Source organism: Arvicola amphibius, chromosome 7 (assembly GCF_903992535.2).
Source record: "Arvicola amphibius chromosome 7, mArvAmp1.2, whole genome shotgun sequence".
NCBI classification, from domain to species: domain Eukaryota; kingdom Metazoa; phylum Chordata; class Mammalia; order Rodentia; family Cricetidae; genus Arvicola; species Arvicola amphibius.
The window spans coordinates 76,332,820-76,346,139 of NC_052053.1; the positions used below are offsets into that span (position 1 = coordinate 76,332,820).

The following is a 13,320-nucleotide window of genomic DNA, read 5'->3' on the forward strand; positions in this document are numbered from 1 at the left end:
CAGCTAACCTTTGCTTTTCTGCTGTCTCCCCATCACCCTGGACAGGACATCGCCAAGGATTTCCCTAAGGGTAAGGAGTCTCTGGACAGGTTGGAGGAGCAGGCTGAGGGTGTCATTCAGAACACCTCTCCTTTGGGTGCAGAGAAGATCTCGGCGGAGCTGGAGGAGATGCGAGGGGTCCTGGAGAAGCTGAGAGTCCTCTGGAAGGAGGAGGAAGGGAGGCTGCAGGGCCTGCTCCAGTCCAAGGGGGCCTGTGGGCAGCAGATCCTGAAGCTGGAGGCGGAGTTGGGAGAGTTCAAGAAAAGTCTTCAGAGGTTGGCCCACGAGGGCTTGGAGCCCACGGTGAAGACAGCCACAGAGGATGAGCTGGTGGCCCACTGGAGGCTGTTCTCGGTAAGTTCAGGGGTGCAGTGGACCTCGGGTTGCCACTTGGAGTCACTCTGTGATGGAGAGTCGTAATCGGCTTTACACATGCCCTCTGGTGTGAGTCTGTTGTCCTTTGGCACCTGAGTTCCCTGAAAGGGTCATTAAGAAGGCAAGTGTTTAGTTCCATTTTCCAGACAAAGAAATTGAGGCTTGAAATATTCCTCCCCCTTGCAATCCCTAAAGGAGCACACTAAGTTGGTTACTAATTAAGACCCAAGGAACATAGGACACCCAGACTTGGGCTTTGAAGTCCTTTCCTTACTTAGCACTGGGATGAGGGATGGATGTTCTGGCAGGGAACAGTGAGGTTAAGCAGTGGAGGGGAGCTCACAGTGGAGAGATGACGAGAGAAAAACACAGAGCAGGGTCTGGGAAGATCGAGCAAGGACACCCATTTCAGGAAGGCAGCACGGGCTCCTACCCACTCAGAAAGTCTTAGCCACCCCCATGTTACTGGTAACAAAACAGCAAAGGCAACCGACTTATGAGGAACAAAGGTTTGTCATGGCACATGTTCTGGAGGTGCCATTTGAGATCCATTGGTTGCATTTCTTTGGACCTCTGGTGGGGACAGCAAGTCATGGTGAGAGTCTATGACAGAATAAACCATTCACCTCTTAAGCCAGAAAGCAGGGCCAGCCAGCTGATAAGCAGGCCCTATGGATCCCTTCAATGGCACACCTCCAAAGACCTAAGGACCATCCCCTACTCTCCCCCCACCCCCCCCCCCAGAAGCTCACAGCACTGCTGCCAGCACCATTCAAACCACAGGAAGTGTGACTTGCAGACAGGTTTTAGATAAAGATCCCCAACCCTTACTTTATTGTTCATATCGTGATGCATTTGAAGGACCTGTCCAAAGCCAGTGCTGGGGCTCAGTGGTAGAACTTACCTAGCTTGACTGAGACTCCAGGTTCCTTCCCTAGCCCCTCAAGTGGGTAGGCATCAAAGGAACTATCTTAAAAAAAATAAAAGTCACTCCAATCTCTCTTCTGCCCCACCACAGCGCTAAGGTGCTAAGATGTTCTTGTCTGCCTTTATGTGTTTGGGAGCTTTTTCACCCAGCCTCCCTGCAAGACAGATCACACTGCATTTTCCTACACAGGGGACCATGCATCCCCAAGGGCCACTTGCTTCATTTGAGTTGCAGTGTGTGCTACAGTGGTTGAGAGTGGGGGTTGTGGGACCAGACTGCCCTGGTTCAAGTGGGCTCCTCTCCTTTCTCCAATGGTTTACATTCTCTAAATCCCTCTTGTTGGAGCTTTGTTCTTTATAGTCATTCTTTTTGTTAGTGTCAAGATTGAACTGCAGTTTAAGATATCCCAGAACCAGTGTGGTCAGATTTACATTGAGGTCTTTAATTCATTTAGACTTGAGTTTTGTGCATGGTGATAGATGTGGATCTATTTTCATTCTTCTACATGTTGATATCCAGTTATGCCAGCACCATTTTGCTGAAGATGCTTTCTTTTTTCCACTGTATAATTTTAGCTTCTTTGTCAAAAATCAGGTGTTCATAGGTGTGTGGATTAATATCTGGGTCTTCGATTCAATTCACTGGTCAACCTGTCTGTTTTTATGCCAATACCACGCTGTTTTCATTACTGTAGCTCTGCAATAGAGCTTGATGTCAGGGATGGTGATGCCTCCAGAAGTTCCTTTATTGTACAGGATTGTTTTGGCTATCCTTGGTTTTTTGTTTTTCTATATTAAGTTGAGTTCTTTCAAGGTCTGTGAAGAATTATGTTGGGATTTTAATGGGGATTGCATTGAATCTATTGATTGCTTTCGGTAGGATTGCCATTTTTATTATGTTGATCCTACCTATCCAAGAGCATGGGAGATCTTTCCATTTTCTGGTATCTTCTTCAATTTCTTTCTTCAAAGACTTAAAGTTCTTGGAACCCATTCTCTTTGGATGGATATCTTGCTCACCCTGGACATAGTGGGGAGGGCCTTGTTCCTTCCTAGGAACAATGTGCCTTGGTCTCTCTGGGGAGTAGATGGGGGTGGGGGAGGGAAAGTAGAGAGAATGGAAAGAGGGGAGGGAGTGAGAAAAAAAAACAAAATTTGAAATAAAAATAAAATCCCAGAACCAATGGGAAAGCCTGTATCCAATGGGAACAGCTAGTGTAGAATGAAGCTGGCATTTGTCACAGTGTCACTGTGAGGAAGATGACGTCATGTGTAACCGGGCTGCTACAGGGAAGGGAGCAGGGGCTGAGCCTAAGGGTGAGATCCCCCAGTCCATGCCCTTGGTGATCAGCTCCACCAGCCTGGCCAGTCCCCGGCCTCCACTCAGCCCCTGTACACACACTGTCACCCCCCAAGGGACCTCACCAGCGCCTGGTTGTCATGTCTTGCAGGGGACACAGGCTTCACTGGCTTCAGAGGAGCCCCGTGTAGACCGACTACAAACTCAACTGAAGGAGCTTGTCGCCTTCCCCGACCTACAGTCGCTCTCTGACAGTGTGGTAGCTGCCATTCAGGAATATCAAAGGTACCCAGGGAGGCAGAGGGCAGGCAGGACTGAGGGTGGGCAGGGCTAAGGGTGCTGGATACTTGGCACCGTGTGTGTGTGTGTGTGTGTGTGTGTGTGTGTGTGTGTGTGTAAAATGGGCTGTCTGGGGATGGTCAGTCTCCACTCGGCAGAGAATCTGCCCTCTCCTTATTTTTGCATTTGACTCCCAACAAGAGGCATGAGCTTTGCTTTTCGTGGCTCGGAGGCTCAATGGCCCACCTCTGCTGGTCTTGAGTGGCTGACTGTTGGGAGGGTTTCACCATGTGGGGTCATAGGGAGAGCTGCTATGTAAGTGAACACCACTCCTCTGCCTCTGACCATGCTGAGACTTAAGTATCAGAGTGTATCTTCAACACTGCCTCTACTTACCTCTCTGCCCGTGGGAACACTCAGGCTCAGCAAAGAACAGAGCCATGGACTCCCACTGCAGAAGTGAGCACTGTATATTTGGGGCGCTCACCTATTTTTTTTCCCAGAAGGCATCCTAAAAATAGCTCAGCCATCCCAATAGCACCCCGATACTACATCTTATACCCTTGCCTGGTTATGGGGGATTCCTTCAGTTGGACAGAGGAACTTCATCTGCTGTGTCTCTCCCCCACAGCTGTTCCTAGGGCTCACATCTGTAAAATAGGGTTAGTGCTAGATGCTGATGCAGGGCTAGGCCGGGGATTATGAATGTTTCTGGAAGCAGTGTGAAGGGCGTTGGATCGTGAATGTTCCCAGGAGCAGTGTGAAGGGTGCTGGGATCATGAATGTTCCCGGGAGCAGTGTGAAAGGCACGGCATTGCTAATTCTTCAGAGGAATTGACAGCTAAGGCACACAAGCCACAGCTGCTAGGCCTTACTCAACCAGAGGATACTCATATATCTCATTTCCTTGAGCACTTACAGGCCCGAGGGAGCCAAAGGTCTGTGCTCAGGAAGACGGCAGGCCTGTGGTTACTGCCGTTCTGTCTCAGTGGTTACCAGGTCTCCCCTACGGCCTATGAGTATGTCCATACACACTCGGTGCAGCCCGTGTGTAAGGAGGGCATTCTCTGCCCTGGCAGCCTGGGCAGAGGCCTTACCCTGAGCTGATCTCACTCTCTTCTCTCTGGATCTGTGCCCTGTGCTGCCCTGGCAGTATGAAGGGAAAGAACGCTAGGCTCCACCATGCAACCAGAGCAGAGCTGTGGCAGCGGTTCCAGCGGCCCCTCAATGACCTGCAGCTATGGAAGGCCCTGGCCCAGAGGCTCCTGGACATCACCACTAGCCTGCCGGACCTGCCCTCCATCCACACCTTTCTACCCCAGATTGAGGTAACCAGTGGGCTGGGGAGGCTGCTGGCCTAAGGTGGGCATCTCAGCTACTCTCCTGGGGGCAAGTGCGCACCAGGGTTCTCGAGACACCTGAGTCCCGCTCACTGCTCTGTGTCAGCCAAGTGCCAAGAGTACAGGAAGGACCATCACTTGTTCTCAGGGACAGAAGTCATCCTTAGTCCTCAGGTAGAGCCAAAGCCTGGTGTGACTTTTCATGGATCTTCTCGAAAGTACAAGGAATTTTGTCTCCCTTGGGGACTCCACCATAGGCAGAGTATTAATGGCTCTGCCAGCGTCATTGCCTTCACTGCATCTTCAGTGACAGCCTGACCAGTGGAAAGGTCAAATACAGATGTGTTCAGGCCAATTTAATGGCTCAACGGTGTCATCTGGAACGCAGGCTCTGCTAGCTCCAAGGCATGTCTCTTTCTGGCCCCCACTTAGCTGCCAAGGAGCAAGCGGTATTCGTGCCTGGTGGGAACTGCACAGGAGACCGGGGACTCCCTCCCTCCATCATCAATTTCACTGCCAACAAGGAAGTAAAGCCTTCCTGGGAATCTTTCATTTCATTGGTTGGTCAGGTCACATGACCATCCTTTACCCCCCCCCCCCCCCCCCCCCCCCCCAGTGTCTGGTTGAAGATGGTGAAATTGTCATGACTGGCTGTACCAGTAACACTAACAATTCTGCGCCTTCAGATGAGCACAAAACAAACGTTGGCTGTTTGGAGAGAGAGAAATGGTTACAGGGAGAGCATTTGGCAGCATCCGCCAGAGTCCCTCAACACTGGGGCTTTGATTGGCTCATAAACCCTGCTTTGTGAGACCACTGAGCTCTAGTCCGTGAGATGCTCGTGTGTCCAGGGATTCTCAGACACACAGAGCAGACAGGAGTGTGAAAAGATGCCAGGTGCCAGCCGCATTTTATATGTTTTTATTCTGCTTATAAAAGCATACCTACGTTCCCGAGAAAAATGTGAAGATTGCTGGGAAAAGTACCCACTATTCCAGAAGGCACAGGACCATCATCAACACATCAGAACAGTTTTCCCCCTCACCATTCTGGCCTCCCGGTGTTGCTGGGAGAATCTTTACTCAGGGTTGACCCTGCTCCCCTTGGAGAACACTGCTCAGCCTGCAGTTTGGGGCGTGCACATGTGTGAGCCTGGAGAACACTGCTCAGCCTGCAGTTTGGGGCATGCACATGTGTGAGCCTGAGGTCCCTGTTGGGAATCTTTCACCTTATGCGCTGAACCCGGAGCTCACTGGTGTGGTTAGCCTTGCTAGCCAGCTTGCTTTAGGAATCTGCTACCACCTCTGCCGTCATAAGCTGAAATTACAGCTGGGCCACCACTCCCATCCAGCATTTGTTTGGGTTTTTTGGGATTCAAACTTGGGTCCTCAGGCTTGTTCAGTCAGTGCCTCAATGTTGAACCATCTCCCCAACTTCAATCTCTCCCTAATTATTTATTTTATTTAGTTTTTGAGACTGGATCTCCCTTTGTATGCTTGTCTAGCCTAGAGCTTACTATGTAGATCAGGCTGGCCATTAACTCACAGAGATCCACTTGCTCTGCCCTCCAAATGCTAAGATTAAAGAAGTGTGCCACCAAGCCCAGCTCCATGGTTACTGACAGCAGGACATAATCCTACCTCCCAAGGGTCCAACAGGTCCCTTCTCCTATGCGTAGGCACTGAAGGATGCTGGTCATCTTTTTTTCTTTTTTTAAGTTGAAAAACAGATTTGATTATGTGTATCCCTTGTGTGGGCATGTACTGTGAGCACAGGTTCCCTAGGAGGCCAGGGCAACAGGTCCACCTGAAGCCGGAGTTACAGGTGGGTGCTGGGAATTGAACCCAGGTCCTCTGCAATTGTTGTATGCTTTCTTAACCATTGTGCTATCTCTGAGGCTCTGGTGGTCAGCTTTCTAAATTTTTTATTTTATTTTATTTGTGTGTATGTGTGTGTGCGCGCGCGCGTGTGTGTGTATGTTTTGCCTGTGCGTGTGTGCCTATGCACCACTGTGTGCCTGGTACCCACAGAGGCCAAAAGAGGGCATCAGATCTCCCTGAAGGAGAATTATAGACACTTGTCAGGCCTTATGTAGGTGCTGGGAATCAAACTCAGGTCCTCTGGAAGGGTGGCTGAGCCCTGTCTCCAGCCTCTGATGGTCACCTTTTTTAGGTGATCCTCATGAGCATCTATGAAGTGACCTCAAATGAAATTTGTGTGTACTACAAACCTCAGTTTAAGGTCAGAATGTCCCAAACCTGTCCTTTTATTTGATAAAAATCCATTCATACCGTTCCATGTGATAAACAGAAATTTTTGTTTGTTCAGGATCATGTCATATAGCTGTGGACTCTGATGCTATGGTTTATGTTTGTAATCCCAGCCCTTTAGAGACAGAGGCAGGAGGATCATTGTGAGTTCAAGACCAGCCTAAACTATGTAGTAATCTGCAGGCCAGCCTGGGCTACAGAGTAAAACCTTGTCTTAAAAAAAAGTCTATTGTCTCTTAGTTCTCAAGGCCAGGAGTCCAAAAGCAAGGTGTTTTCAGGATGTCAGCGGGTCTGTTGGTGATGGAGGGTCAGTGCTTCTCAATCTGTGGTCACAACAGAGTCACATATCAGATATCCTGCACATCAGATATTTACGTTATAATTCCGAGCAGTAGCAAAACTCCAGTTATGAAGTAGCAACAAGAAAATGTTATGGTTGGGAGTCACTACAGCATGAGGAACTGTATTAGAGGGTCACAGCATTAGGAAGGTTGAGAGGCACTGGTGTAGAGGCCTGGGGAATCAAGCTGGTGAGGTATGGAGGGTCAGCTCTGGGGTACCAGCTTAGAAACAGCAGGCAGGAAGGAGCCATGGTCCAGGTGAGAGAGACTGAGCATGTGCCATAGCTGGTGGTGGTGATGATTGGGGGGGGGGCAGGGTGCCATAGCTGGTGGTGGTGATGATTGGGGGGGCAGGGTGCCATAGCTGGTGGTGGTGATGATTGGGGGGGGCAGGGTGCCATAGCTGGTGGTGGTGATGATTGGGGGGGCAGGGTGCCATAGCTGGTGGTGGTCATGATGGGGGGACAGGGTTTTCCAGACAGGAAAGGTGATGAATTGCTACATGGCCTTTGGTAATGAGATGGGTGAGGCTTGGTAGAAGACAGCCAACATGGATCCTGAAATTCAGGGCCTCCCAGTGTATCTCTATCAGTCTGTTTCTACTGTGCTGCTTCTTCCAACGCCCGCAGTCACAGCTCCATTACAGCAATGGTAGGAAACGGTGTGAGCTTGGGCCTACCTGGCTGTCTGACGGGCATGGGTCCCTTGTCTCCCACAGGCGGCCCTAGCAGAAAGCTCCCGCCTGAAAGAGCAGCTGGCCATGCTTCAGCTGAAGACGGACTTGCTCGGCAGCATCTTTGGCCAGGAGAGAGCAGCCGCTCTCCTGGAGCAGGTGGCGAGTTCTGTGAGGGACCGAGACTTGCTGCATAACAGCCTTCTGCAGAGGAAGAGCAAACTGCAGGTGAGCATCAGAGCTCTGCCCTGGAGTGTGGCCATGGGGCGGGCACAGCCCTTCTTGGTACCCTGATTTCAGCATCATCCCCCTTCCCCGTGGCTCTGGATAGATGCCTTTGTTTCCCATAGTTTCGGGTTTTGTGTCCATAGACAGGGAAGGACTTTCTCGTGACCCCTCTAACTGGCTCCCTAGTTACCTGCCTGCCGCTTGTCACTCATAGCCCTACATTTCAATCAAGCCACCCAGTCTTCTGCAGAGCAGATGGGCAAGCAAAGATGGGGTGGGTGGGGCGGCTCCCCCAGTGGAGATGTTTGCTGCCCAGCCTCCACTCGATTTCAATCCCCAGGGTCCAGATGTTGGGAGAAGAAAACTAACTCCTACAGCTGTCATCTGACCTCCACATGTTCATATGTGTGCGACACATGCGTGCACACACATACATAAATAAACTAAATATAATAGAGAATGCAGCTACAAGCGCCTGCTAACTTTAGCCTGCCATGATCCCAGGAGTGAATGTAGGTGGAGTTTTTCATCAGGACTGCTGGCCAGATCCCAAATAACCCCCCAGGCTTAGTATTAATTATAAATGCTCAGCCGATAGCTTAGGCCTATTACTAACTAGCTCTTACAACTTAAATTGACCTGTATGTCATATCTAAGCTCTGTCACATAACGGTACCTTTTATCAGCATGGCATGTCCATCTGGCTTCTCTCCTTGTCTCCAGGCAGTTCCTCCCTCTTCTCCCCAGGCTCTCTTTTTGTCCACATGCCCCATTGAACCTTTTCTTCCTAGCTATTGGCCAGTCAGCTTTTTATTAACCAATGAGGGTAATACATATTTACAGTGTACTAAAAGATTATTCCACAGCTAGTGAACTCTATTAATGGCATGCTTCTGATTGCGATAAGTCAAAGCAATGGCTTGGCACTCTGCAGACAGCCAGTTCTAGCTGCCAAATATTTGCCGAGTGACCAGTAATGATGATGATAATAGCTACAGTCTACAGGTGTTGGCTCTGGGCCAGGCACCTGCTACTCTTTGTCCAGCTGACACTATGGGGGAGGTGCTGCCAGCTTCCCTGTTTTACAGGTGAGGAGAATGTCAGGTATCTCATGATGGCGAGGTCAGGGTTCAGGCTCCATCACCTGACTCCAAGGCAGCAATTCTCACTTCAGCAGGATGAGGCAGGGTTGCAGGAGCTGGGGAAACCAGAAAGGAAGTGAGGTCTACACTCTCACCATCGTGGCTGCTGGTAGAGACAAGCATGCAAATGTAGCTACAGAAGGCATCTGCAGAGTGGTCTCAGCGAAGTTCTAGATCAGCGGCTCGCAACCTTCCCAGTGCTGCGACCCTTTAATGCGGTTCCTTATGTTGTGGTGACCCCCAGCCAAAAATAAAAATTATTTTTGTTGCTACTTCATAACTGTAATTTTACTATTACTATGCATTATAATATAAATATCTGAGTCTTCCAGTCATTTTAGGTGAACCCTGTGAAAGGTTCATTTGACCCCAAAGGGGTCTTGATCCAAAGGTTGAGAACCTCTGGTCTACAGGCTGTGGCTGCTACTGCTGCTGCTGCTGCTGCAAGCGCCCAGGCGGTGAAGATGCCAGTGTTTGTTAGGCAGTTGGCCCAGCTCCGCCTCTATATCAGAGAACCAAAAGGAAATGAGTAGGCGGGACCGCAGTCTAATAAAACCTTATTTACAAACAAGCTTCCGGCGAGACTTGGAATATGGGGGAGGGCTGTTCTCGAGGACCATGGTTAAAGTGTGGTAAGAGAACACTAGAGTGGCCCATCAGGGAGTTCTTCCTGGAGAAGGTGGCTCAGGAGCCAGTACCGAGAGAGCAGCATTGTCGGCTCTTACCAGGCGCCGGGAGGAAAATGCTTCATTTGCAATTCTATTTGCAGAGCCTGCTCGTCCAGCACAAGGATTTCGGGGTGGCTTTTGACCCCCTACACAGGAAGCTTATAGACCTCCAAGCCAGGATCCAAGCAGAGAAAGGGCTTCAGCGGGACCTTCCTGGAAAGCAGGTCCAGCTCCTAAGGTTGCAGGTGAGTGGCTCTGTCATCTGGCGCACTATTGACTGCGCGGGAGCTCCCCCTGCTGGCAGCAATCTGCAAAGCAGTGGCCAGCCTGACCCCAAGGTCCCTACTGCAGACCTGACTCTCGGGTCTCTGTAGAATCAGCTTATTCAGCCGGTAGTTCCTGGGCTCAGCGGGGCTGTTAGCACCCCCATGCCGCTAGGTCTGGAGTCTAACGGGGCGACAAGCAATTGTTTTGTTTGTGTATGGGTTCCGAAGTTTGAACAAGGTACTCAGTCCTGCTCTCCTTTTACTCCGTTTGGGACTCCAGCCTATGGGGTGGCGCCGTCCACATTCAGTATGGGTTTTCCCTCTTCCCTTAATCCCCATAAACACACCTAGAGGTGTCCGAGGTGATCCAAATCCAGTCAGGTTGACAATGAGAACTAACTGTCGTATGAACTATTTTTGGTGAGCCCCGAGACTTTCAGTTGAATAAACCAATTTTGCGATTAGGAAGAGATGTTTTATATCATGTGTGGACTGCATGCAGGCGGGTCATTGGTAATCACTGGCTGGCTGGAGAGCTTTACTGGTTTTTATCATGCACATGACACAATGTTTATTGTTTCAAACCCAAACACGGTTCCTGTATAAGCTGACAGCGTTCTCTGGAAAACATTAAGCGTGGCACATTTGAGGCTTTAACACTGAAGTGGTTATAATTCTTCCTAACAGCCAGTGGTCACCAAGTGAGAGTCCAGACGTGAGTTTCTTTCCCAAGATGCTGTCTGGTCTTCCTGTAGTTTATTTTAATAGAGCCCTGGAATATTTGTGTCTGAATTTTAAAGATTCATTTGCCCTGAAAAGGAATCTATTGGACCACCCAAGTGCTGCAGCCACTGATAGAGGGAACATGCTATTCTGGGAGCCCCAACTAGGGACTCTTCTACTCAGAACCCCCACCCCACTGGGTCTCCAGGATAGAGGGTCTTTTGGGTGGAGGGTCATCTGGATGGGGTCTTCTGTGTGGAGGGTCTTCTGGATGGGGTCTTCTGTGTGGAGGGTCTTCTGGATGGGGTCTTCTGTGTGGAGGGTCTTCTGTGTGGAGGGTCTGCTGGATGGGGTCTTCTGTGTGGAGGGTCTTCTGTGTGGAGAGTCTTCTGTGTGGAGGGTCTTCTGGGTAGAGGGTCTTCTGTGTGGAGGGTCTTCTGGGATGGGGGTCTTCTGTGTGGAGGGTCTTCTGGGATGAGGTCTTCTGGATAGAGGGTCTTCTGGGATGGGGGTCTTCTGTGTGGAGGGTCTTCTGGGATGAGGTCTTCTGGATGGAGGGTCTTCTGGGTGGAGGGTCTTCAGAATGGAGGGGTTTCTGGGTGGAGGGTCTTCTGTGTGGAGGGTCTTCTGGGATGGAGTCTTCTGTGTGGAGGGTCTTCTGTGTGGAGGGTCTTCTGGGATGGGGTCTTCTGGGTGGAGGGTCTTCTGGGTGGAGGGTCTTCTGGGATGGGGTCTTCTGGATGGAGGATCTTCTGGGTGGAGGGTCTTCTGGGTGGAGGGTCTTCTGGGTGGAGGGTCTTCTGGGTGGAGGGTCTTCTGAATGGAGGGGTTTCTGGGTGGAGGGTCTTCTGGGATGAGGTCTTCTGGGTGGAGAGTCTTCTGGGATGTGGTCTTCTGGGTGGAGGGTCTTCTGGGTGGAGAGTCTTCTGGGATGCGGTCTTCTGGGTGGAAGGTCTTCTGGGTGGAGGATCTTCTGGGTGGAGTGTCAGGTGGCCAACCTCACTTGCTCTTCTTCATCACAGGGGCTGCAGGAAGAAGGCCTTGATCTAGGGACACAGATAGAGGCTGTGAGGCCTCTTGCCCAGGGGAACTCTAACCACCAGCACAAAGTGGACCAGATTTCCTCTGACCAGCAAGCCCTGAAGAGGTCCTTGGAGGTAAGGGACCAGGGAAGGGCTTGAGCAGTGAGGGCCAGGTTTTAGAATCCTACATTCCTGGGTTCTTTCTCCTTCCTTCCTCCATTCCTTTCAGTCTTTCTCCTCATCTTCATTTGTGTAACTTCTGATTGTTGAGCAATCTCTGTTTGCCGGCTGATGTTCTGGGATCTAGTCACACTGACAGATAGGGCCTTGCTTTCCTGAGGATTGGGAGGATGGACAGTGAATCAGCAAGTGAGCGATGCCAGGGTTTCAGGTTGTGATGAGGGCCACAGAAGAGAACTCACAGTCTGGCTTGTCCCATCTGCCTGTGTGGGTACACAGTTGTTTGTGTCCCCCTAGACCTGATGGCCTCAGAGCCTTGTTTGCAGCGCCCTCTAGTGGCCTCCCAAGCACTTTCTGGTGCCCAGGATTGGTTCTACTTCCTCCAGTTGGATGTTCAGAATCCCAGCCGTCTACACAATTGATGAAGACAAGCAGAGATTCAGGCTCCAGGCTCCCTACACTCCCTGATTCAGACAGACTTGACTCTGCTTTTTAGTTAATCATCATGGCGTTCAAGCTGATCCCTGGCCACACCTCAAGAAAACCCAGTGCTAGGCTAACTTCTTCCAGCCCACCTGGCCCTGTATGCCCTGTTTCCAAAGCAAACACCTTCTCTGCCATCCTGATGATAACAGGTGGACATGGTACTCTCACAAACCATTTAGAAATGTCTAAAATGGAAAGAAATTCTTAAAGAGACATTGTAATTGAGTCGCGTGTAAGTGGCTACAGATAGCTAAGCTCTGGCCATAAGGAGAGGTCAGGAAATATTCCTTTCTTGCTACAACCACTAATGCCACATCAGGCAGCATGCCCAGCATTTCCTCTAGGGAGTGAGATAAAATCTTGACCAAACCAAAGCACAGTTTTGTGTATAAGATGGGTGTGTGCCCAGACAAGCCAGTGGCCTCTTTAGAACTTCAAAGACTCCCTTGCACCTGTATGTGGCTAGAACCTGTCTAGGTTAGGGTTCTTACTGCTTTGAGGAGACACGTGACCACAGCAACTCTTTTCTATTGTTTTTATTGAGCTATATATTTTCCCACTCCCTTTCCTTCCTCCCTTCTCCGCTTCCACCCTTCCCCTGCCCCCCATACTCCCAATTCTCTGGAGCTGACCACAGCAACTCTTAGAAAGGAAAACATTTAATTGGGTTTGGCTACAGTTCAAAGATTTAGTCCATTATTATGGTGGGACGTGGCAGTGTGCAGGCAGACAGGGTGCTGGAAAAGGAGCTGAGTGATCTTCAGGCCGCAGGAAATGAACTAGATCGACACTGAGTGTAGCTTGAGCATCGGAGACCTCAAAGCCTGTCTCCACAGTGACACGCTTCCCTCAACAAGGCTATACCCACTCTAACAAAGCCATACCTCCTAATAGTGCCACTCCCTATGAGCTTATTGGGGCCAATTACATCCAGACTACCATAGAGCCCTATCCCAGGCCATGGCAAATAGGCTTTTAGTCCCTGTGGAGATGGACGGGCATGAGAGGATTTTGTGGGACATGGGGCAGGGATGTCCCCCTCCCTCCACAGAGTGGGAGCT

The 13,320-nt window shown here is 50.3% G+C and overlaps 1 protein-coding gene across 2 annotated transcripts in view; it reads left to right on the forward strand.

The window, feature by feature from the left end:
* Nucleotides 1-13,320, forward strand: part of Syne3 (spectrin repeat containing nuclear envelope family member 3) — an 81,574-nt gene that overhangs the window by 49,083 nt on the left and 19,171 nt on the right. For both annotated transcript variants that reach the window (XM_038337983.2, XM_038337984.1), the window contains 6 exons: nt 46-393; nt 2,793-2,926; nt 4,074-4,248; nt 7,590-7,772; nt 9,684-9,827; nt 11,594-11,728. In XM_038337983.2, coding sequence (XP_038193911.1) covers nt 46-393; nt 2,793-2,926; nt 4,074-4,248; nt 7,590-7,772; nt 9,684-9,827; nt 11,594-11,728 — 1,119 coding nt within the window. The remainder of the gene's footprint in view (nt 1-45; nt 394-2,792; nt 2,927-4,073; nt 4,249-7,589; nt 7,773-9,683; nt 9,828-11,593; nt 11,729-13,320) is intronic.